General features: G+C 47.4%; 1 protein-coding gene across 2 annotated transcripts in view; it reads right to left on the bottom strand.

Annotated features, from left to right (window-relative positions):
- The window catches only part of LOC119955649 (collagen alpha-1(XXVII) chain B-like), a 605,839-nt gene that overhangs the window by 569,068 nt on the left and 14,868 nt on the right, over nucleotides 1-21,903 (bottom strand). For both annotated transcript variants that reach the window (XM_038782071.1, XM_038782070.1), the window contains exon 2: nucleotides 755-825. In XM_038782071.1, coding sequence (XP_038637999.1) covers nucleotides 755-825 — 71 coding nt within the window. The remainder of the gene's footprint in view (nucleotides 1-754; nucleotides 826-21,903) is intronic.

Here is a 21,903-nt window from a genome sequence, read left to right as displayed (position 1 = left end):
TGTGGAGTTTGCACCTCTCCCCGTGTCTGAGTGGGTTCCCTCCGGGTGCTCCGGTTTCCTCCCACAGTCCAAAGGTGTACAAGTGAGGTATATTGGCCAATGCTAACGGTTGGGTGGGGTTGCAGGAATAGGGCGGGGGAGTGAGCCTCGGGTGAGTGCTCTTTCGGAGGGTCGGTGCAGACTTGATGGGCCAAATGGCCTCCTTCTGCACTGCAGGGATTCTATGAAGGTTACTCTTGAATCTGATTGCATTGCCCTTTTAGACAGTGCATTCTACATCATAACAGCTCACCGCGTAATCATTTCCCTCTGCGATTTTTGCCAATTATCTACAATCTGTCTCCTCAATTTGATGGAAATGTTGCTAACTTCTTTCTTTCCCTCCGTCCTAATCCAAATTAGTGGCTCCCCTCAGGTCTCCTGTACTGTCCAGCCCACTGCTGAGATCAGAAGATTAATGGAGCAGAGCATTCTTGACCTGCCTGATCTGGATGATTCAGTACAGCACCACATAGGGCATTTCCTCACTGGAGCATTATAACTACCAAACTCATTTAATTTATTACGGCCAATCTTCATATTAATGGCAGTATCCCCGGCCATGCATAAAATTGTTTGAGAAAATAAATTATGAGCATCTAAATTTCAGACAATAACTTTCTCCAATGCTCTGCAGAATGGTAAGAAATTACATTTGTGCTCACACGTCTTCATTGTTCTATTGATAAATAGTTGCTAATTAAATTAATCTTACCTTCAGGCAGTACTTGTGCAAGTCCCAAGTAACAAGTACAGTACAATACAGCGCAGAGGATTAGGGCTCGCCTAGAGAAATAATAAACCCAGGTTAGAATTAAATGAAAAGTACACCTCTTGTCAACATGTGCCATGTGTCAATATCAACCTTGTTGTGTTCAACGCTGTTTCTTTTTCTCATTTTAACAAGATAGATACAAATGAGGAAGGTCTCCCATTTTAAACCATTCAACCAGGGTGAAAAAAATTAAAGCTTCTTTGGGCTCCCAAGATGTTCTTAAATGATTCCTGCCCCCTTACCATCATCGAGATATGCAGTCCAGAAATTAAGAATTCATGACATTACTCCTGATTTGCCTGAAGTTTGTTCGAATGTATTACTGATTGGGTACGTGGTCATGTTGTGCACCGTCTTGTTTTACTGTCAGCCCTGGTCCAGTGGGCCGCACTCAATTACTTCCGAGTTCAAAGGTTGTGGGTTCGGGTCACCACTCAAGTGCAAGAAAATTAAGGCTGAGACCCAGAACAGCACTGAGGGAGTGTGGAAACCTAACATGACCGCCTGAAGCATCATGGGATACTTGACATAAAGTCTTAAAGTATCTCAGTGTAAATTGCTTTAGCTATGTCATTAATTCAGTCAAGCAGATGGCTCCCTGTAAATTGATTACATTGTCTGGAGTTTAATCGGTTTCTTCATGGGATCAACCCATTTTGTGCTGTGACACACACACACCATTTATCTATAACAGTATCATCGAGACCACTGATGTCAGTCGATTAGCGCGGCCTTTGTATTGCTAATGTACATTCACCTCTGTGGGATTACTGCAGTAGAGCTTGATGTCACCTGATCACCCCTCCTTTGTATCAGAATTGTACCTTTGTCTCTGTGTAAGGCAACAGAGAGACTCAGCAATTATCAATGTATCACCTGTGTGGGGGGGATGAGATTCTTTTGTGTATAAGTATCTTTACTTCCCTCATGTTTGTCAGAGTGGGCCTGGCTGTGAACTTTGTTCGTGCAGGTCTCGCTCTCCTTGTTCAAGTAAAATTTGCTAACGCATTAACTGTGTTGTTATCTGCTGCACTCTTTTAGTCAAAATGTCTTACTCGGATGTTAAAGATTTCAAAGTCCTGCACTATCGGAGGTACCAATTTTCAGATGAAACGCTGAAGCAAAGCCCTATCTGCCCCCTCAGATAGGCATAACAAAATCGCATGGCACTATTCCAAACAAGAGCAGGACAGTTATTCCCGACACCCTGATCAGTATTTATCTCTCAGCCGATATCACAGAAATATCACAACAGCTCAAAACTACCTGCTGCGTTTCCTACATTACAGCAGTGACCACAAAAGGACTTCATTGGCTGGAAAGTGTTTCGGGTTGTCCTGAGCTTATACGTCTTTACCGTTTACTGTCTGGTATCCCTCTTTGAGATACCTCTCAGCTGTTCCCTCTCAAATCCAAGTTTCTCCAGCCTTTCCCCATAACTCAGGGGCTGGATTCTCTGTTCTGGAGACTAAGTCCACATGCCGGTGTGAAAACGGTGTGGCAGCACGGTAGCATTGTGGATAGCACAATCGCTTCACAGCTCCAGGGTCCCAGGTTCGATTCCGGCTTGGGTCACTGTCTGTGCGGAGTCTGCACATCCTCCCCGTGTTTGCGTGGGTTTCCTCCGGGTGCTCCGGTTTCCTCCCACAGTCGAAAGATGTGCGGGTTAGGTGGATTGGCCATGATAAATTGCCCTTAGTGTCCAAAATTTCCCATAGTGTTGGGTGGGGTTACTGGGTTATGGGGATAGGGTGCAGTTGTTCACCTTGGGTAGGCTGCTCTTTCCAAGAGTCGGTGCAGACTCGATGGGCTGAATGGCCTCCTTCTGCACCGTAAATTCTATGATTCTATGAATTCTATGAAAACTGCCACAAAATGGCCACCGATTCCTTGTTCCGGCAGCGTAAAGCTCCGAGCTCTAGCTGCCGATATGGCCTGGAGAGTTGGCGGGTCCGTTGCCGCTCATGGTGGATGCCGCTCGCGGACCCGGCTCCCGAAATGATCCCCCCTTTGGCCGGCTCGCCCGCCCCGGACCACCCCACCACAGTGCCCCAGCCCTGAATATGCCCCCGCCCGCAGATCGGCCGTCCCCCGACTGTGGCGACGCTAGACTGCGTCCGCAGCCACTACACTGAGTTCCCGATGGATGGGACCATGAGGGACCCACGCCGTCGGGAACTCGGCCGGTGGGGGTCGGAGCATCGCAGGACAGGCCTCAGCCAGCGATCGGAGGCCGTGGATAAGCCGCTTTTCAGGGGTGGTACCGCCCCCAATTCAGGAGTGGCACCGCCCCCAATTTCGGCATCATCGGGGATTCGCCGCCCTGTCGCCGAACGCGATTTCCCACCTTCGGGTTCAGTCAGTTGACTCTTCCCGGAGCTGATTTCACGGATGGAACACCTCCTGGTGGCTGGAGCTACATGTGACATTCAAGGTGTGATATGAACAGGACACCATTCAATTGTAATATGACATTTTTGGACTTGTAAGCCTATTACCTTGGCCACAGTCTACTTCTGTCAATTCAAATCCCTTTGTAAACTCCACAAGAAAAAATGTTTCAGATTAAGCAATTGTGTTAAAAATGAACAGGAGGTTTTGTCCACAGCCAGAGAAATAAATCATTCAACTATGTGCATTAAGACGGGTAAAATGTTTAGTGTTCAGCATTCTACTTGCTGAGGGACCAGTTATGTTGCTTGGTGAGGTGGTTAGTGCGTGGATTAGATCAACAGCGCAGGTTTTGATCCCAGATGGTAAGATGTGGTGGCGACAGACTTAAAACACAGCGGGATTGGAAGAGGAATGGGTGACTGAGACAGGAGGAGTGGAATTCACCGCTCCCGCGATAAATCGGGAAGGCCGTCGTGAACTCGGACGAGTTTCACGATGGCCTCGGAGGCCGCTCCTCGCACCTAATTCACCCCCACCCTGGGGGCTAGGAGCGGCACTCCGTAAATCTCGGCCGCCGGGCCTTGACGCGACGGCGGCGCCTATGTGACGTCAGCAGCGCATGCGCAGGTTGGCCGGCTCCAACCCGCGCATGTGTGGCTGACGTCACGACGGCTGACGGCTCCAACCCGCGCATGCGCTGTTGCCGTCTTCCCCTCCGCTGCCCCGCAAGACGTGGCGGCTTGATCTTCCGGGGCAGCGGAGGGGAAAGAGTGCGTCGCTTTGAGACGCCGGCCCGACGATCGGTGGGCACCGATCGTGGGCCAGTCCCCTCCCGAGCACGGCCGTGGTGCTCACTCCCCTCTCCATCCCCCACAAGCTTCAAACGAGCATTTTGCACCCATGTTCACGACGGCAGCGACCAGGTGTGGTTGCCGCCATCGTGAATCGGTCGGGAACGGCAGGTCGCTCGGCCCATCCGGGCCGGAGAATCGCCAGTCGCTAGGAAAAATGGCAAGCGGCGATTTTTCCGAGCGGGGGGCGGGAGAATTGCGGGGGGCGCCAGGGGGGTGCGTCGTGAGTCGCCCGGCCCTCCCGCGATTGTCCCACCCAGCGTGGGGAGCGGAGAATTCCGCCCGAGGTGATGGAGAAGGGTGATCAACCAGCATAATAATAATAATCTTTATTGGTGTCACAAGTAGGCTTAGATTACCACTGCAATGAAGTTACTGTGAAAATCCCCTCGTCGCCACATTCCGGCGCCTGTTCAGGTACGCGGAGGGAGAATTCAGAATGTTCAATTCACCTAACCTGCACATCTTTCAGGTCTTGTGGGAGGAAACCGGAGCACCCGGAGGAAACCCACGCGGACATGGGGAGAACGTGCAGACTCCGCACAGACAGTGTCCCAAGCCGGGAATCGAACCTGGGACCATGGCGCGGTGACGCAACAGTGCTAACCATTATGCTACCGTGCTGGTGGCAACCCCAAGTAAACTGGGAGATGCTGAAAGAAAAAGATTATTCCTTGGTGGGGGGGAATTCCAGGGGAATACCGGAACCTGGAACACCCCCTCCCAGTAACTGGGAGGCCAACCCCAGACAGTTTTTGCTGCCGACACCTCTGACCATATTTCCCAATCAGCCTCTGATACTCAACCTTAAAACCTTACCTCACTTTGATCCCTGTCTCGTGTGAGCTGGTAGCCCTTCCTGCGCCAATCCCACCTCCGAGAAAATAGCTCGGGGGCAGAATGGTGCCCGCAAACCTCTGCACCAGCTGGCGGCTCAGAATTACAAAGCCGCCCGCCTCTATTCTCACCGCCCTATTGGGTCGGAAATCCTGCCCTTGGTGTCTGTAATAAGGTTGTTGCCCTTGGCAAAGTGGGTATCAGTGACCTATTTGATGGAGGGGCAGCTGAACTCACTCAGGTCTTGAATATTGACTGGTCTAGTAAAGAAGTTAAAGGAGAAATAAAGCCAGATTTCTGGTATGGTGCCGTTTGGGCAGCACGGTAGCATGGTGGTTAGCATAAATGCTTCACAGCTCCAGGGTCCCAGGTTCGATTCCCGGCTGGGTCACTGTCTGTGCGGAGTCTGCACGTCCTCCCCCTGTGTGCGTGGGTTTCCTCCGGGTGCTCCGGTTTCCTCCCACAGTCCAAAAATGTGCGGGTTAGGTGGATTGGCCATGCTCAATTGCCCGTAGTGTCCTAAAAAGTAAGGTTAAGGGGGGGTTGTTGGGTTACGGGTATAGGGTGGATACGTGGGTTTGAGTAGGGTGATCATTGTTCGGCACAACATCGAGGGCCGAAGGGCCTGTTCTGTGCTGTACTGTTCTATGTTCTATGTTCTATTTCATTGGGAAGTTCCCAAGCAATGTAGTACTTTTAAAATGTAGTCATTATTGTAATGTAGGGAAACGATTCAAGTTGCCACAATTATTTAAAATTCATTTATAGGAAGTGGGCGTTGCTGGCTGGGTCAACATTTGCCACCCATCCCTAATTGCACTTGGACTGAAGGCCTCACTCGGCCACTTCAGAGGGTATTTAAGTGTCAGCCACTTTGCTGTGGATCTGGAGTCACATGTAGGCCAGACCAGGTAAGGACAGGAGATTTCCTTCCCTAAAAGGTATGTCCGTGAAGCTATCGTCTTTAAAACAATCGCCAATGGTTTCATGGTCATCTTTAGATTCCAGGTTCTTTTTCTTTTACATAAATTTAGAGTGCCCAGTTATTTTTTTTTTCCAATTAAGGGGCAATTTAGCCTGGCCAATCCACCTACCCTGCACATCTTTGGGTTGTGGGGGTCAGACCCACGCAGACACGGGGAGAATGTGCAAACTCCACACGGACAGTCACCCGGGACCGGGATCGAACCCAGATCCTCAGAGCCGTGAGATAGCAGTGCTAGCCACTGCGCCGCCCTCAATCCAGGTTCTTAAACAAATTCAAAACACGTCATCTGTCGTGGTGGGATTCGAACCCTAACCCCCAGAGTATTATACTGGATTACTAGTCCCGTGACAATCCCACTACACCAGTGATTCCTTAGCCTGAACAGCGACATCGATCTTTTACATACAGCTGAACAGACAGTTTATAATTTCTCCTTACTTGACTGAAGTATGAGACCGGATTATATCCTCAGGTCTGTGAACCAGAGTTCAGAGGCACCACAATCTCCTGATTCAATAAAAATGCCATTAGTCAGCCAAGAATATTGAACTTAATAAAGAAACCAAGCAGTCACTCACTATAAGCTCATTCAGACAGTAGGACATACGTTCCCTTGGCTGCAGAAAAAGACTTTTCACTGTACTTCGGGGCTGGTTTAGCTCACCAGGCTAAATCGCTGGCTTTTAAAGCAGGCCAGCAGCACGGTTCGATTCCCGTACCAGCCTCCCCGGACAGGCGCCGGAATGTGGCGACTAGGGGCTTTTCACAGTAACTTCATTGAAGCCTACTCGTGACAATAAGCGATTTTCATTTTCATTTCATTTCATGTGACAATAAATCAATCAATCAAATCAATCGGCTGAACTCCTACATTAATATATCGATAATATATTAAAAGTTCTTCCTATACGTGTTCCACTTCATTCCAGCAGCATTTCCGGATGTCATTTTCTTAACGTCCCTACTGTTATTGTAGACGTATGCTCCAACCTCCCAGGAATAATGCTTCAGGAAATCGACTGGGAATATAAAAAGCGTTTCGTCTGCCGTTCTTTTTGCAGAACTTATTCCTGCTTTCCCATTAACATGTGTTGGTAACATTGCTACAAAATAGCATAATCCCCAACTCAGCATGATCACGGGGATCACTGAGGCCCAGGCAAGTGCTTTCTCTTCAGCGGCCGGCGTTAAAATCAAACATGACGTAGAACCAGAGGAAATGGGAAGTTTTCAGGACAGCACGAAAGACAGGCTATTGACATTTTGGGAAGGTGCCAGATGAGTCCAGTTGGACCTTTTGGAGATTTTCCTCCTTCAGTACATCCTGAAGTTGGTCCCACTTGGTCAGGGTAAAGAGAAGCGCAGGCAGACGTTTCAACGGCACATTTAACAGAGACAATAGAAAGAGCGATGACGAAAGAGAAAATGCCGGAAAATCTCAGCAGGTCATGGCAGCATCTGGAGGGAGAGAAAAGAGCTAACGTTTCGGGTCCGATGACCCTTTGTCAAAGCTTATAGATGCTGCCAGACCTGCTGAGATTTTCCAGCATTTTCTCTTTCGTTTCAGATTCCAGCATCCGTAGTAATTTGCTTTTATATAGAAAGAGCGATGATGGCCATCTATCCTGGGGGATGCACAGGATATTTCAATCAAATTATGATTGAAACTATCACGCAAATTGGCTTTTTAAAAATTTAGTTTTGGAAATGATGAGCATTGGAGATGAAGATTTCCTCATTGTTTTGAAGGTGGGGCAGCACGGTGGTTAGCACTACAGCCTCACGGTGCCAGGGACCCGGATTCGATTCTGACCTTGGGTGATTGTGTGGAGTTTGCCTTCTCCCCGTATCTGCAAGGTTTTTCGCCGACTGCTCCGATTTCCTCCCATAGTCCAAAGGTGGTGGATTGGCTATGCTAAATTGCTCCTTCGCGTCCAAAAGGTTAGGTGGTGTGACTGGGATAGGGTGGAGGGCATGGGCCTAGGTAGGGTGCTCTTTCGTAGGGTCAGTGCAGGCTCGTCGGGCCAAATGGCCTCCTTCTGAACTGTAAGGTAAGGTCAATTCCCAGATCACCAGTGGCTGTTTTTCCCTTTGAGGGGGAGAGCTGACTGGCGGTGGTTTAACCTGAGGGTCACCACACTTCAGGCTAGGGGCAAGGTTGAGAAGACAGGGGTTTCATGAATAACCTCAGCCGGTACAGGAATTGAACCCATGCTGCTGGCCTTGCTCTGCATCACGACGCAGCTGTCCAGCCAACTGAGCTAAACCAGCCCCCACTGTAGTTATTCTATGAATCTATGAAGATAACATAGAACATAGAGAACATAGAGAAATACAGCGCAGAACAGGCCCTTCGGCCCACGATGTTGTGCCAAACTTTTGCCCTAAGGGCAATTTATCATGGCCAATCCACCCAACCTGCACATCTTTGGACTGTGGGAGGAAACCGGAGCACACGGAGGAAACCCACGCACATATGGGGAGGATGTGCAGACTCCACACAGACAGTGACCCAAGCCGAAATCGAACCTGGGACCCTGGAGCTGTGAAGCAATTGTGCTCTCCACAATGCTACCGTGCTGCCCTTAAGTACAAATTAATCTACACACCATTATTCTACCCTAATCCATGTACCTATCCAATAGCCGCTTGAAGGTCCCTAACGTTTCCGACTCACTACTTCCACAGGCAGTGCATTTCATGCCCCCACTACTCTCTGAGTAAAGAACCTGCCTCTGACATCCCCTCTATATCTTCCACCATTCACCTTAAATTTATGTCCCCTTGTAATGGTTTGTTCCACCCGGGGAAAAAGTATCTGACTGTCTACTCTATCTATTCCCCTGATCATCTTATAAACCTCTATCATGTCGCCCCCTCATCCTTCTCCGTTCTAATGAGAAAAGGCCTAGCACCCTCAACCTATCCTCGTATGACCTACTCTCCATTCCAGGCAACATCCTGGTAAATCTCATTTGCACCTTTTCCAAAGCTTCCACATCCTTCCTAAAATGAGGTGACCAGAACTGCACACAGTACTCCAAATGTGGCCTTATCAAGGTTTTGTACAGCTGCATCATCACCTCACGGCTCTTAAATTCAATCCCTCTGCTAATGAACGCTAGCACACCACAGGCCTTCTTCACAGCTCTATCCACTTGGGTGGCAACTTTCAAGGACCTATGAACATAGACCCCAAGATCTCTCTGCTCCTCCACATTGCCAAGAACCCTACCGTCCACCCTGTATTCCGCATTCATATTTGTCCTTCCAAAATGGACAACCTCACACTTGTCAGGGAACAAAATGGATTCAACTCTTTCTCCCCTGTGACAAAAGCTGAAGAAGATAATTTGACACGTCAATGTTAAAAATGGGGCCATAAACAAACTCTGGGTGGAATGAATGATGTGAATGCCAAATGTTTCCTCTGGTATTGGGGGTTACTCAAGGGTGTAGGGAGTGAGGGAAAGGGTAATAAATGCTGGCATTATTGATGACGATGTTCACATGTCTTAAATGAACAAAGAAAACCGTACCCCTGGCTCCATTCTCAGAAATGACCTTTTCCAAGTGATTTTCGAAGAATATTCTGTCTAATCAGAATGCCCAATATTACAGAAGAAGGCGTTTCTGTCCCATAGTCAACTCCAGTAAACAAGGGGGTTTGCTAAGTGCGTCCAGGTTATTAAAGGCTTAGAGAAATGGAAAGCCAGGATTTGCTGCTTGTATTTATAAACCATTCCATGGGTTTGGTCTAATAGAGACAGAGTGGAGAAGCCCGGGAGTCACACTAAACCGACAACAGCTAACACGAGTTCAGTCCCACCTGGAGCACTGTGTCCAATTCTGGACACCACGCTCTGGGAAGGGCGTGAAGCATTTGGAGAGGGGGGGCGGAAGAGATTTACTTGGAACAGTTCTGAAAATGAGGGATTACAAGATTGAGGCTAGACTGAAAAAGGCGGGATTGTTCTCCTTCGAGCAGAGAAGGCAAAGAGGAGAATCGATAAAATTATGGAGCGTTTTGACAAAGGAATCGAAAAAAGAGAAACTGTACCCAGTGGCTTAAGGACCCATAACAGGAAAAGCACAGATGTAGAGTAATTGGCAAAAGAAGTAGCAATAACACGAGGAAAAGCTTTGAGGCAATGAGTGTGGCGAATGTAATATATGTGTATATATGATAATTCACACTGTCTTTGCAAAGCGCTGTGGCGCTATCCTACCACGAGGGGGAGTAGCTCTGGGACTCGACTCCTCCCCCTAGTGCCGCTGTATAAATACCCTTGTCCAGAGTCAGCCTGAGTTCACTACGAGTTCATCAACGGGTAACAGGCTGGCTCTGAAGTAAGTCGATTAAAGCCTAGATTCATATCGGAAACACGTGTCTGGTGAATTGATGGTTCCATCAATGAGTGGTTAGGATTTGGAATGCATTGTCTGCTGGGGTAGTGGATACGGTTTCGATAGGGAATTGGGTAAGTAATCGAAGGAGAAAACACTGCAGGGATGTGGGGGGAAAACCTAGTGCAGGTGACTGGATGTGGGTGAACACAGCCTCAATGGACTGAGGTGTTCCCTGTGCTGGGCTATCAGAGGAAATATGAGCTCAGAACAAATTGATGGAAAGTAAAATGTCAAATGCAAGAATTACTTTCTGTTTTTATCATTCCTGCCCTTTTTATACCGAGAGAGCGAATAGTGAACGTGAATACTACTTTTGGAAATGCAATTCTCCTGGTATAAGTGGCCGTCCATTAACACAGAGACATAGGAATTAGGAGCAGGAATTAGGAGTAGGAATAGGCAATTCATTCCCTCAAACCAGCTCCGCCATTTAATCAGATCATGGCTGATTTCTCCCTGGTTCCAGATCCAACTCCCAGCCTGTTCTCCCTATCCCGTTACCCCGTTTATCTAAATCAGAAGGATGTCTATCTCCTTCTTGAATGTGTGTGTCTGACGGGGGCAACTTCCCTGCCGACAGGGAACCGGGTACCGTGTTCAACTTTATCAATGCAACCAACCTTCTCAACTTCGGCCTTCAAACTTCTTGTTTGAATATTTGCTATGACCTCCATACCGACGTTCTGCGATTCATGAACAATGACACCCAGATCCCTCTGCCCAGACGCATTTTGAATCTGCTTACCATTTAGATCATAATCTGCCCTTCCCAATGTTTCAGCCAAAATTGAAGACATTTGTTTAATATTTCATCCGAAAGACAGAACCTCTGACTGTGCAGCACACCCTCAGTACTGACCCTCTGACAGTGCAGCACTCCCTCAGTACTGACCCTCTGACAGTGCGGCACTCCCTCAGTACTGACCCTTTGACAGTGCAGCACTCCCTCAGTACTGACCCTCTGACAGTGCAGCACACCCTCAGTACTGACCCTCTGACAGTGCAGCACTCCCTCAGCACTGACCCTCTGACAGTGCGGCACTCCCTCAGTACTGACCCTCTGACAGTGCGGCACTCCCTCAGTACTGACTTTCTGACAGTGCGGCACTCCCTCAGTACTGACCCTCTGACAGTGCGGCACTCCCTCAGTACTGACCTTCTGACAGTGCGGCGCTCCCTCAGTACTGACCCTCTGACAGTGCAACACTCCCTCAGTACTGACCCTCTGACAGTGCAGCACTCCCTCAGTACTGACCCTCTTGACAGTGCGGCACTCCCTCAGTACTGACCCTCTGACAGTGCGGCACTCCCTCAGTACTGACCCTCTGACAGTGCAGCACTCCCTCAGTACTGACCCTCTGACAGTGCAGCACTCCCTCAGTACTGACCCTCTGACAGTGCAGCACACCCTCAGTACTGACCCTCTGACAGCGCTGCACTCCCTCAGTAGTGACCCTCTGACAGTGCGGCACTCCCTCAGTACTGACCCTCTGACAGTGCGGCACTCCCACAGTACTGACCCTCCCACAGTGCTGCACTCCCTCAGTACTGACCCTCTGACAGTGCGGCACTCCCTCAGTACTGACCCTCTGACAGTGCAGCACTCCCTCAGTACTGACCCTCTGACAGTGCAGCACTCCCTCAGTACTGACCCTCTGACAGTGCAGTACTCCCTCAGTACTGACCCACTGACAGTGCGGCACTCCCTCAGTACTGACCCTCTGACAGTGCAGCACTCCCTCAGTACTGACCCTCTGACAGTGCGGCTCTCCCTCAGTACTGACCCTCTGACAGTGCGGCACTCCCTCAGTACTGACCCTCTGACAGTGCAGCACTCCCTCAGTACTGACCCTCTGACAGTGCGGCACTCCCTCAGTACTGACCCACTGACAGTGCAGCACACCCTCAGTACTGACCCTCTGACAGCGCTGCACTCCCTCAGTACTGACCCACTGACAGTGCGGCACTCCCTCAGTACTGACCCTCTGACAGTGCAGCACTCCCTCAGTACTGACCCTCTGACAGTGCGGCACTCCCTCAGTACTGACTTTCTGACAGTGCGGCACTCCCTCAGTCCTGACCCTCTGACAGTGCGGCACTCCCTCAGTCCTGACCCTCTGACAGTGCAGCACTCCCTCAGTACCGCACTGGAGTGTCAGCCTTGACTTTTGTGCTCAAGTCCTGGAGAGGGACTCGAAGTTAGACCTGACTTAAGAGTTAAGAATACTGCTAACTGAGCCATGGCTGCCACAGGTTGGTTATTCTCCTCGCGATAGGAGAGTCAAACGTAAGTATAGCCATCCTGAGATTCTGTTAATCAGGGATAATGTTGGTAGAGGTTCAGCAACAGGATGTCCTCTCTATCGTAGCTCCTATCCAGCACAAGGAGTTCAGCAAAGGAGTGAAGAAATACGGCAGATAAAATTTGCCCAAGCTTACAGCTAGTGGAGGGTAAATTGACGACAGTTCGTGGATGATTTCTTGCAAAGCAAACAAAGCTTGCAGCACGAATTTGATCAGAACAACGCGAGGTGCCATCGATATGAAACACAGGGGAGCACCTTCCACTTGGCAATATTAAAAAGCTGCACCATACAAACCAATTGGCTGGCAAACAGACACAACAGCTTGCGTTTAGGAATACAAAAATGTTGTTGCAGACACAAGAATAGAATTGGATCCCCAGACATTTTCGGAGCAAGCCTATCTCCTGAAACTAATTAAACAGAGTTAACCGTGACGGACTGCGCCTAATGTAGATCATCCTGACCTATGCGTTTGAGAGTGCAAACAGACTATAAGAGTCGTACCATGGGAAAGAGGTCTGTGTTAGTTCCAGTATTTGGCACCCTCGAAAAAAAGTCCAGATAATTGCTTTAAGTGCACTGAGAATATTTATTTTTAGTTGAACACGCCTCTTGAAGACATAATGAATTGAAGCCACTATTGTGGATTTTCACCCCCTACATTCAGATCTATTTGTTTAAAATAGCAGAATTGTACATGAAAAGCAACACTGCGAACTATCATCAGACACTTACTGAACAATGCAGGGGGCAATGTTAAGTGCCAGAAATAAATAGTATCGCACTGTGAGAACTGCTGAACAAAAGTTACTAAGCCAGATCATTCATTAGAATGATACGATATGATATGATATATGATGTAACAGGGCGGCAGGGTGGCACAGTGGTTAACACTGCTGCCTCACAGCTCCAGGGACCCGGGTTCGATTCCCGGCCTTGGGTCACTGTCTGTGCGGAGTCAACACGTTCTCCCCATGTTTGCGTGGGTTTCCTCCGGGTGCTCCGGTTTCCTCCCACAGTCCAAAGATGTGCAGGTTAGGTGGATTGGCCATGATAAATTGCCCTTAGTGTCCAGATGGGGTTACTGGGTTATGCGGATAGTGAGGCCTGGGCCGAGGTAGGGTGCTCTTTCCAGGGGCCAGTGCAGACTCGATGGGCTGAATGGCCTTCTTCTGCACTGTAGGGATTCTATGATCCTATTCTGTGATATGCCAACTTGAATCCGACTCTCATAAATAGAAAGGCAACACTCTCACTCCTTCAGGACTATGGCTGCAGTGTACATCTGTGGCTCTGTGTTTTGTTTTTGCCTCTGAGTCACAAGATTCCAGGTTCATGCCCGCTCCAGGACCAGATTCAAGGCTGACACTCCGGTGGAAGCGGGTGGGATGGACAAGTGGTGAGTCAGCTGGGTCTGTGTGTCCTGCTGTACTGTCAGAGGTGTCACCTTTTGGATGCGACATTACGCTGAGGCCATATCCACGTCTCAGGCGGACGTAAAAGGCCCCCATGGCTACTATTTCAAAGAAGAACAGGGGAGTTCTCCCTCGTGTCCTGGTCAATATTCAGCCCTCAATCAATATCGCAAAAAATGAAAACAAAATGCAGCGCACAAACCAGTAGCCGTGCTTCTGAGATTACAACATTGACTACTCTTAGAGTACTTCATTGGCCATGAAACACTTTGAGACATCCAGCAATCATGAAAAGCGCTATATAAATGCACATATTTATTTTTCAATAATTATAATTAAATAAATAAAGGCGGTAGCAATTAGCAGAAACTGAAATACTGGATAGAGAACAGATTGCTTGCTAAAAAAGGCAGCAAGCATGTTGCAACTGTACCATTCAATGACAGTGAACACACTTGTACATTTCTACATTTCTACATTTGCCCCTTTAGAGTTCTGATCCAACAGAGAAACCATATCGCTTTCTGTAGCGATTATCATAGAATCACTACAGTAGAGAAAGAGGCCATTTGGCCCATCGAGCCAGCCTTGAATCTTGTCCTAGAGCGGGCATGTTGTGTTCGTGTTGTGGCCACAGTACAGATCCACACAGAACATTTAGTTCTTTGACTAGTAGAATTGACAAGCATGTGGAAAGATAACTAACAAACTGTAATACAGACAGTAACGAATAAATGAATTCAGTGACTTCTCCGGGAGCTACTCCAAGTGTGACTACCCTGTTGTATGTCTTACTACCAACTGGCGGATGTCTTGAATCGCATGATAGATCTCTATCGCCACAGCTGGTTGGAGGTCGCATTGCTAACTATATACAGAACTGTGCACAGGCATATCACCACAAAGAAATGGCACAGAGCACCAATTCCCCTGTGTGTACAGACCTCTTTGCATTGACACCGTCCTGATATCAAGCAGCCCAGATGACTTTTGTGAAGCCAAGATACCAAATTTGGACCAGGCAGCATCTTCAAGGCTGCGGTGGGTTGGAGATGTCTCGTGAAGGTGCATTATACTTCTTGTGGTGCTGCCATCAAATCCTCAGGTCCAAATGCCAGGAACTGGCCTCCCTGGCCAATTGCTCCCATTGCCATCTGAGAGCGGTTCTTGAGGGCTTACTGACACACCACAGAACCATGGTGTCTCTTCTCCTGCCCACCTTCACTGGCGATGCCACCAGTGTCACATCTACGAACCCTGTAACCCTCTCTCCCTACCCTGGTGTTTATTTTGCCATTGATTAAGGCTGCAGCAACATTCTTTGGTGCAACCTCCCTTTAAGAGGAACAGCCTGCCTTTAAGAGGAACAGCCTGCCTTTAAGAGGAACAGCCTCCGTTTAAGCGGAACAGCCTGCCTTTAAGAGGAACAGCCTGCCTTTAAGAGGAACAGCCTGCCTTTAAGAGGAACAGCCTGCCTTTAAGAGGAACAGCCTGCCTTTAAGATGAGCAGACAGCCTGCGCCATGTGGCATCTAGAATTAGAGAATGATATAGTACAGAAGAGGCCCTTCGGCCCATCAAGGCTGCACCAACGAAAAAAGAAACTACTCCACTCGACACTGATCCCACTTCCCAGCACTTGACCTGTAGCCTTGAACGTTATGACATTGAACGTTATGAGATTGAACTTTATGACACTTCAAGGGCTCAATTTCTTGCCTCTACTATGTTCCCAGGCAACGCATTCTGGATTCCTGTCACCCTCTGGGTGAAAGCCGTTTTCTCAAACCCCTCTCCAGAGCTCCTGCCTCTCACCACAAGGTTACGAGCATGGAGGCAACAGGCAAAATTGAGAAGAGCGCATTGATTGTAGCATCAGGGAAAGCAGGTGCCACACTCAGATGAGATGAACTGCCCACCACATTTGCTTGTTACACACGTTGATCTGACGTAGGGTGGGCTGATCGTGAACTGCAACAGTGACTCCCAAAAATAGGGGGGGGCGAGCAACAGAATTCCTTGCCCAAGGTCACAAAAGGGATTTGAAAAGAAAGAGTTCAGCAAGCAAACTAAATCCCAAAAATCTTTCTGCATTTCTACATTTGCCCCTTTAGAGTTCTGATCCAACAGAGAAACCATATCGCTTTCTGTAGCGATTATCATAGAATCCCTACAGTAGAGAAAGAGGCCATTTGGCCCATCGAGCCTGCACCAAACCCATTGAAAGGCCTTTGTAGGCCCTAACCCCCACCCTGGAACTTCACCCTAAGAGGCAATTTTAGCATGTCCAATCCACCAAACCTGCCCACCTTTGGACTGTGGGAGGAAACTGGAGGACCCGGAGGAAACCCACGCAGATACGTGGGGAGAACGTGCAGACTCTGCACAGACAGTGACCCAAGGTGGGAATCGAACCCGGGTCCCTGGTGCTGTGAGGTAGCAGTGCTAACCGCTGCGCCCCACCATGCCGCCACCATGACCTGCGAATGATGGATGTCACTGCGTGCTTTATCATCACATTTTCTGCACTGATTTGCTGAGAGTGTGGGACTCCTTGCCATGCCTATCTCTCAATTTAACCTTCAAGGGAAAATAACTATTCAGCAATACCACAAATATTTAATGATGAACGTGTATCATTGAGGTTACACACTTTTTGAAAGTCAGCATTTGGCAAACCCAAACCTTCGGGACAGAAAAAGCGATTTAATCTAAACACGACAGCAACCATTGTCTCCTATATTAAAAATGATTATCTGTGTAATACTCCCAATCTCAGTAATGTGTTGTCAGCAGAATCATTAAGGATTTGAACACAAAAGTGATAGTATTCTCATTTTTATCCTCAGATATATACCCAGGATTTACTCCCTTTGGAATAAACACTAGTAATGGAATTAAAAGTGCCTGGGAATGTACAATTTTATTTAAGATAGTAGCACAACAGTAAACAACTCAAAAGGAATCAGATTATTTTGTGTCATGCCCAGTAATGGGCTGGCATACTGTGAGCTTTCAGTCAATACTTTCTAAATTGGACAGAAGCAAGCTGTTAAGGTGGCTGCTGAAAATCATGTGAACGTTTGACATTTGAACTACAGACAGCATCAAGTGTCTGTCAAACATTAAATTAAATATGGACATAGGTGAGGATATCTCATCGCCGTTTGTGGAATTCGCACATCTTGTTTTCTAAGGATGGGCCAACACCTAAAGACTATGTAGTTTCCACTTTGCCTGTCTCCATCTTTCATATTTCACAGATGGAAATGAAAGTCAAAACTCGCAGGCCACTATAAACTTCCCACTGTATCATGATGGCCTGCACCATTCAAACTCCAATGATCACGTGACTAAAACTGGTTTCAGGGACTGCACCCTCATTATCCCAGGACCCAGCAGAGCTATCAAAACCATCAGCCAGCCCGACACACCAGACTCTGAGACTAGCTCCAGCAGCCCAAGCTTTTGAACTGTTCCAGTTTCAAAACTCACCCAAGAACCAAGCTGCTGGATATTCAACAAACCTCACAACCTGCTGTGAACATTTTGCATTCCAAGGCACTCACTTAAATGTTAAATCAACACGTCCATACAAGGGCGGCACGGTTGCGCAGGGGCTAGCTCGAGGACACGGTGTCGATCACGGCCCCGGGTCACTTTCTATGTGGAGTTCGCACATTCTCCCAGTGTCTGCATGGGTATCACCCCCGTAACCCGCAGATATGCATGGTAGGTGGATTGGCCACGCTAAATTGCCCATTAATTGGATAAAAAAATATCGGGTACTCTAAATTTATTTTAAACCAAATCCATACAAGAAACCGCAGTCCTTTCCACGTGGCAGACTAGAAATCAGAATGAAGTAACTATAATCTGCAAAGATACACTAAGGGGAAGTAGTGGTGTGGTGGTATGTGTGGGAACTAGGTGTTAGTTTGATTCTAACAACTGGAGCATTGTTTTAACAATTTGAGAACATTGTACTGTAACCAAGCTTTATTAGGAACTTCCCTTTTACAAATGGCCAGAGCATGTGTGCGTGTAAGCTTGGAGTGATTGACACTGACTTTATATTTTAATTTAAAATGCTTTTACTCTGTTGAGATACATTCTACATTTAAAAAATTGAGCCTCTTTTCTGTACACTCTTTGATGGACCACAATCGAAGCTCACAACAATTCTGCTAATTCCTGTCTTCTTAACTACTTAATGCGCATCAGCTACCTGATGCTGAAAAGATGTTTGCCATTAGGGGACAGACTAGAACTGGGGGTAAAAATAAGGAGCCTCCCATTTAAGCTGGGGATGAGGAGACGTTCTTTCTCTCTGGGGATCGTTAATCTGTAGAATTCCCTTTCTCAAAAAGCCGTGGAGGTGGGGGGGGCGTGTCATCGAGTAGTTTTAAGCTTTATCGATTCTTGATTGACATGGGCAGCACGGTAGCACAGTGGTTAGCACTGTTGCTTCACAGCCCCAGTGTCCCAGGTTCAATTCCCGGCTTGGGTCACTGTCTGTTTGGAGTCTGCATATTCTCCCAGTGTCTGCTTGGGTTTCCTCCGGGTGCTCCGGTTTCCTCCCACAAGTCCCAAAAGATGTGCTTGTTAGGTGAATTGGACATTCTTAATTCTCCCTCTGTGTACCCGAACAGGCGCCGGAATGTGGCGACGAGGGGCTTTTCACAGTAACTTCATTGCAGGGTGGCAATAAAGATTATTTTTTAAAAATTCAAACAAGGGGGTCAAAGTTGGGGGGGATTTCAATACCTCTGATTAACAAAAATATATCAACCTCACTTTGAAAATTAACAACTGACCGAGCATCAATTTCCATTTTCAAATCTGACTCCTGAAAGGTCTGGCTTTTATACCATACACCGATAAAGACCCAGGAAGCCAAACAGGAGGGTGAACGCTGGTTTATTCATGGTCATACGAAATCTGCCCTCAGCCGTAACTATACACACAGAGCAAATCCCGTTGGGACAACCACCATGACGGTCGCTGTCCAGGCCGGCCGTTACACTTTGTTACTATGTGGCCCAGCTGGGTGGGCCGTCCCCCACTAGTGGAGAAACGCCTATTCCCCCGAGTCCCTCTGGGAGATCAATCAGGGTGTCCCTGTGGGCCCCATGTGAGTTCTTACCACCCCCTACTCCGAGAGTCCCCGACCTAGAAATAGTTTCTCCCTATCGACCCGAGCTGTTCCCTTAACTCTGCTCCATTCTGGAGATGCAAAAATAGTATTGGGTGAAGTCGGGTTAAGAAATTGCGACACTAATTCATTCTGTAAAAATTAAAGGCATGGATCTGGACTCACCCACATTTCCTGAGGTCAATTTTTTTGTTATTAATTATTTCAAAAAACAAAGCCTTTGAAAGACAGAGAACTAAAACTGGGTTGGTCGGTTTAAAATCGCTGAGGTTAAATATGTAATTTTTATCTAAGTCCAGTAAATCCACTCTTCTGGAATCTCTTTCAATTCCTTTATTGCAGTTATTCATTGCTGCAAGCCAGTTCCTGGGATATCTTCAGAAGCAATTACAGACACTCATTGCTTTTATTATAGTTAGTCATTGTTAAATCATAAACATCACGATGTTTCCTGTAGCTGACCAGGGTGATTTTTATTTTTGTGGTGCATTAGAATGTCCATGTGACTTGCTGTCAGGGTGGAAGAGATTTAATAGTTTTCCTTGTAGAGTTGTTTTTTTATAAATTTAGAGTACCCAATTAATTTTTTCCAATTAAGGGGAAATTTAGCGTGTTCAGTCCACCTACCCTGCACATCTTTGGGTTGTGGGGGCGAAACCCACGCAAACACGGGGAGAATGTGGGCAGCACGGTAGCATGGTGGTTAGCATAAATGCTTCACAGCTCCAGGGTCCCAGGTTCGATTCCCGGCTGGGTCACTGTCTGTGCGGAGTCTGCACGTCCTCCCCGTGTGTGCGTGGGTTTCCTCCGGGTGCTCCGGTTTCCTCCCACAGTCCAAAGATGTGCGGGTTAGGTGGATTGGCCATGCTAAATTGCCCGTAGTGTCCTAATAGTAAGGTTAAGGGGGGAGTTGTTGGGTTACGGGTATGGGGTGGATACGTGGGTTTGAGAAGGGTGATCATTGCTCGGCACAACATCGTGAGCCGAGGGGCCTGTTCTGTGCTGTACTGTTCTAATGTGTAAACTCCACACAGACAGTGACCCAGAGCCGGGATTGAACCTGGGACCTCGGCGCCGTGAGACTGAAGTGCTACCACTGCGCCACCGTGCTGCCCGTTCCTTGTAGAGTTAAATGGTTCAATTAATCCTTCTGTATCCTGTAAGGATCGAAGCAAAGCTCTGTCCAGGTTTGGGTAGGGGCGCAAGGGGAATGGTTTTGCACAGTGCTGAGAACTTCCCACATTTACACCAGCCCACTTTAGAGAGACGCATAAAGTTAATGGCCTGAGCATTGTGATAGAAATAAGAGTGATGCCTTAAGCACTTACCTTTATTATGCAGTGAATCAAGGTACAACTCTTGGCATCAGCACATGCACTAACCAATTGCCCTTGCCATCCCATATATTTCTCTACAACAGATATCTAGCTGATCAATAAAACATATGAAGGGTGTAAATTTGCAGTGATTATTCTTGAGCAACCCACTAAACAAGTTAGAAAACCCCAGGCCTCGTGTATTCAGTTTTAAGTGGTTTTCTAATGGTGGAATAAGTCTTAATTCTCAACCAAACAGTCTCTTTGAAATTTTAATTTTACAAGTGTGGAGTCTCGTTCCTTCAGAAATGACTAATTGTCGGAGAGGTCTCAAAAAGTATTGTAACTTTTTATTTCTGTCTATTTTATCTCTCTCCCTTAGTTTATTTTGTTTACCTTTCTTTATTTTGTTTTCTGGGCACAATTTTACATTAAATTAAATATTCTTCATTCATCCTTCCTGGTTCATGTCTTCATGGCTCAATGAAGATTCTTTAATCTGAGTGGGTGAAGAGACGCAATGTCGCTTGTCCTGTTCAATCATGATACAGACCTGAAGAGGATGCCACACTTAAAAGTTTCCCTCAAAACTGTAAATTGTCGCTCAAAAAGCCTTGAAGAGTCCCTGGGCAGTTCTAAGCCTAATGAGCGCCATTGCTTTACAAAATCCCGTACCAGCCTCCCCGAACAGGCGCCGGAATGTGGCGACTAGGGGCTTTTCACAGTAACTTCATTTGAAGCCTACTTGTGACAATAAGCCATTTTCATTTCAAATCCAGCCCAAAGGATTTTGACGAACATTTTGTTTTGGAAATACTTTTGCATTGCTTGAAGCATTAAATACTAATTAACACACGTGTATACAACACACCGTCACACAGTGGCTTCAGCAGAACATATATAAAATGGTATTTGCTGATTTTATAGATCAAGTATTTTGACAAAGTGGACCCGAATTACAGGAAAGCACACAAAGAAAATGTGATTGATACAGGACTACCCATCCAAAGATTGTGGAGATGTTGGCGTTGGACTGGGGTGAGCAGAGTAAGAAGTCTTACAACACCAGGTTAAAGTCCAACAGGTTTGTTTTGAATCACTAGCTTTCGGAGTACAGCTCCTTCCTCAGCTGACGGAGCTGCGCTCCGAAAGGTAGTGATTCAAAATGAAATGAAATGAAAATGAAAATCACTTATTGTCACGAGTAGGCTTCAAATGAAGTTACTGTGAAAAGCCCCTAGTCGCCACATTCCAGCGCCTGTTCGGGAAGGCTATTACAGGAATCGAACCATGCTGCTGGCCTGCTTGGTCTGCTTTCAAAGCCAGCGATTTAGCCCTGTGCTAAACAAACCTGTTGGACTTTAACCTAGTGGTTCTAAGACTTCTTACTATGCCCATCTAAAGATTGATAAGGAGAA

This window comes from Scyliorhinus canicula, chromosome 21 (assembly GCF_902713615.1).
Source record: "Scyliorhinus canicula chromosome 21, sScyCan1.1, whole genome shotgun sequence".
In the NCBI taxonomy this organism is placed as follows: Eukaryota; Metazoa; Chordata; class Chondrichthyes; order Carcharhiniformes; family Scyliorhinidae; genus Scyliorhinus; species Scyliorhinus canicula.
The sequence above is the reverse complement of the archived record's forward strand: the minus strand, read 5'-3'. Positions and strand labels throughout refer to the sequence as shown.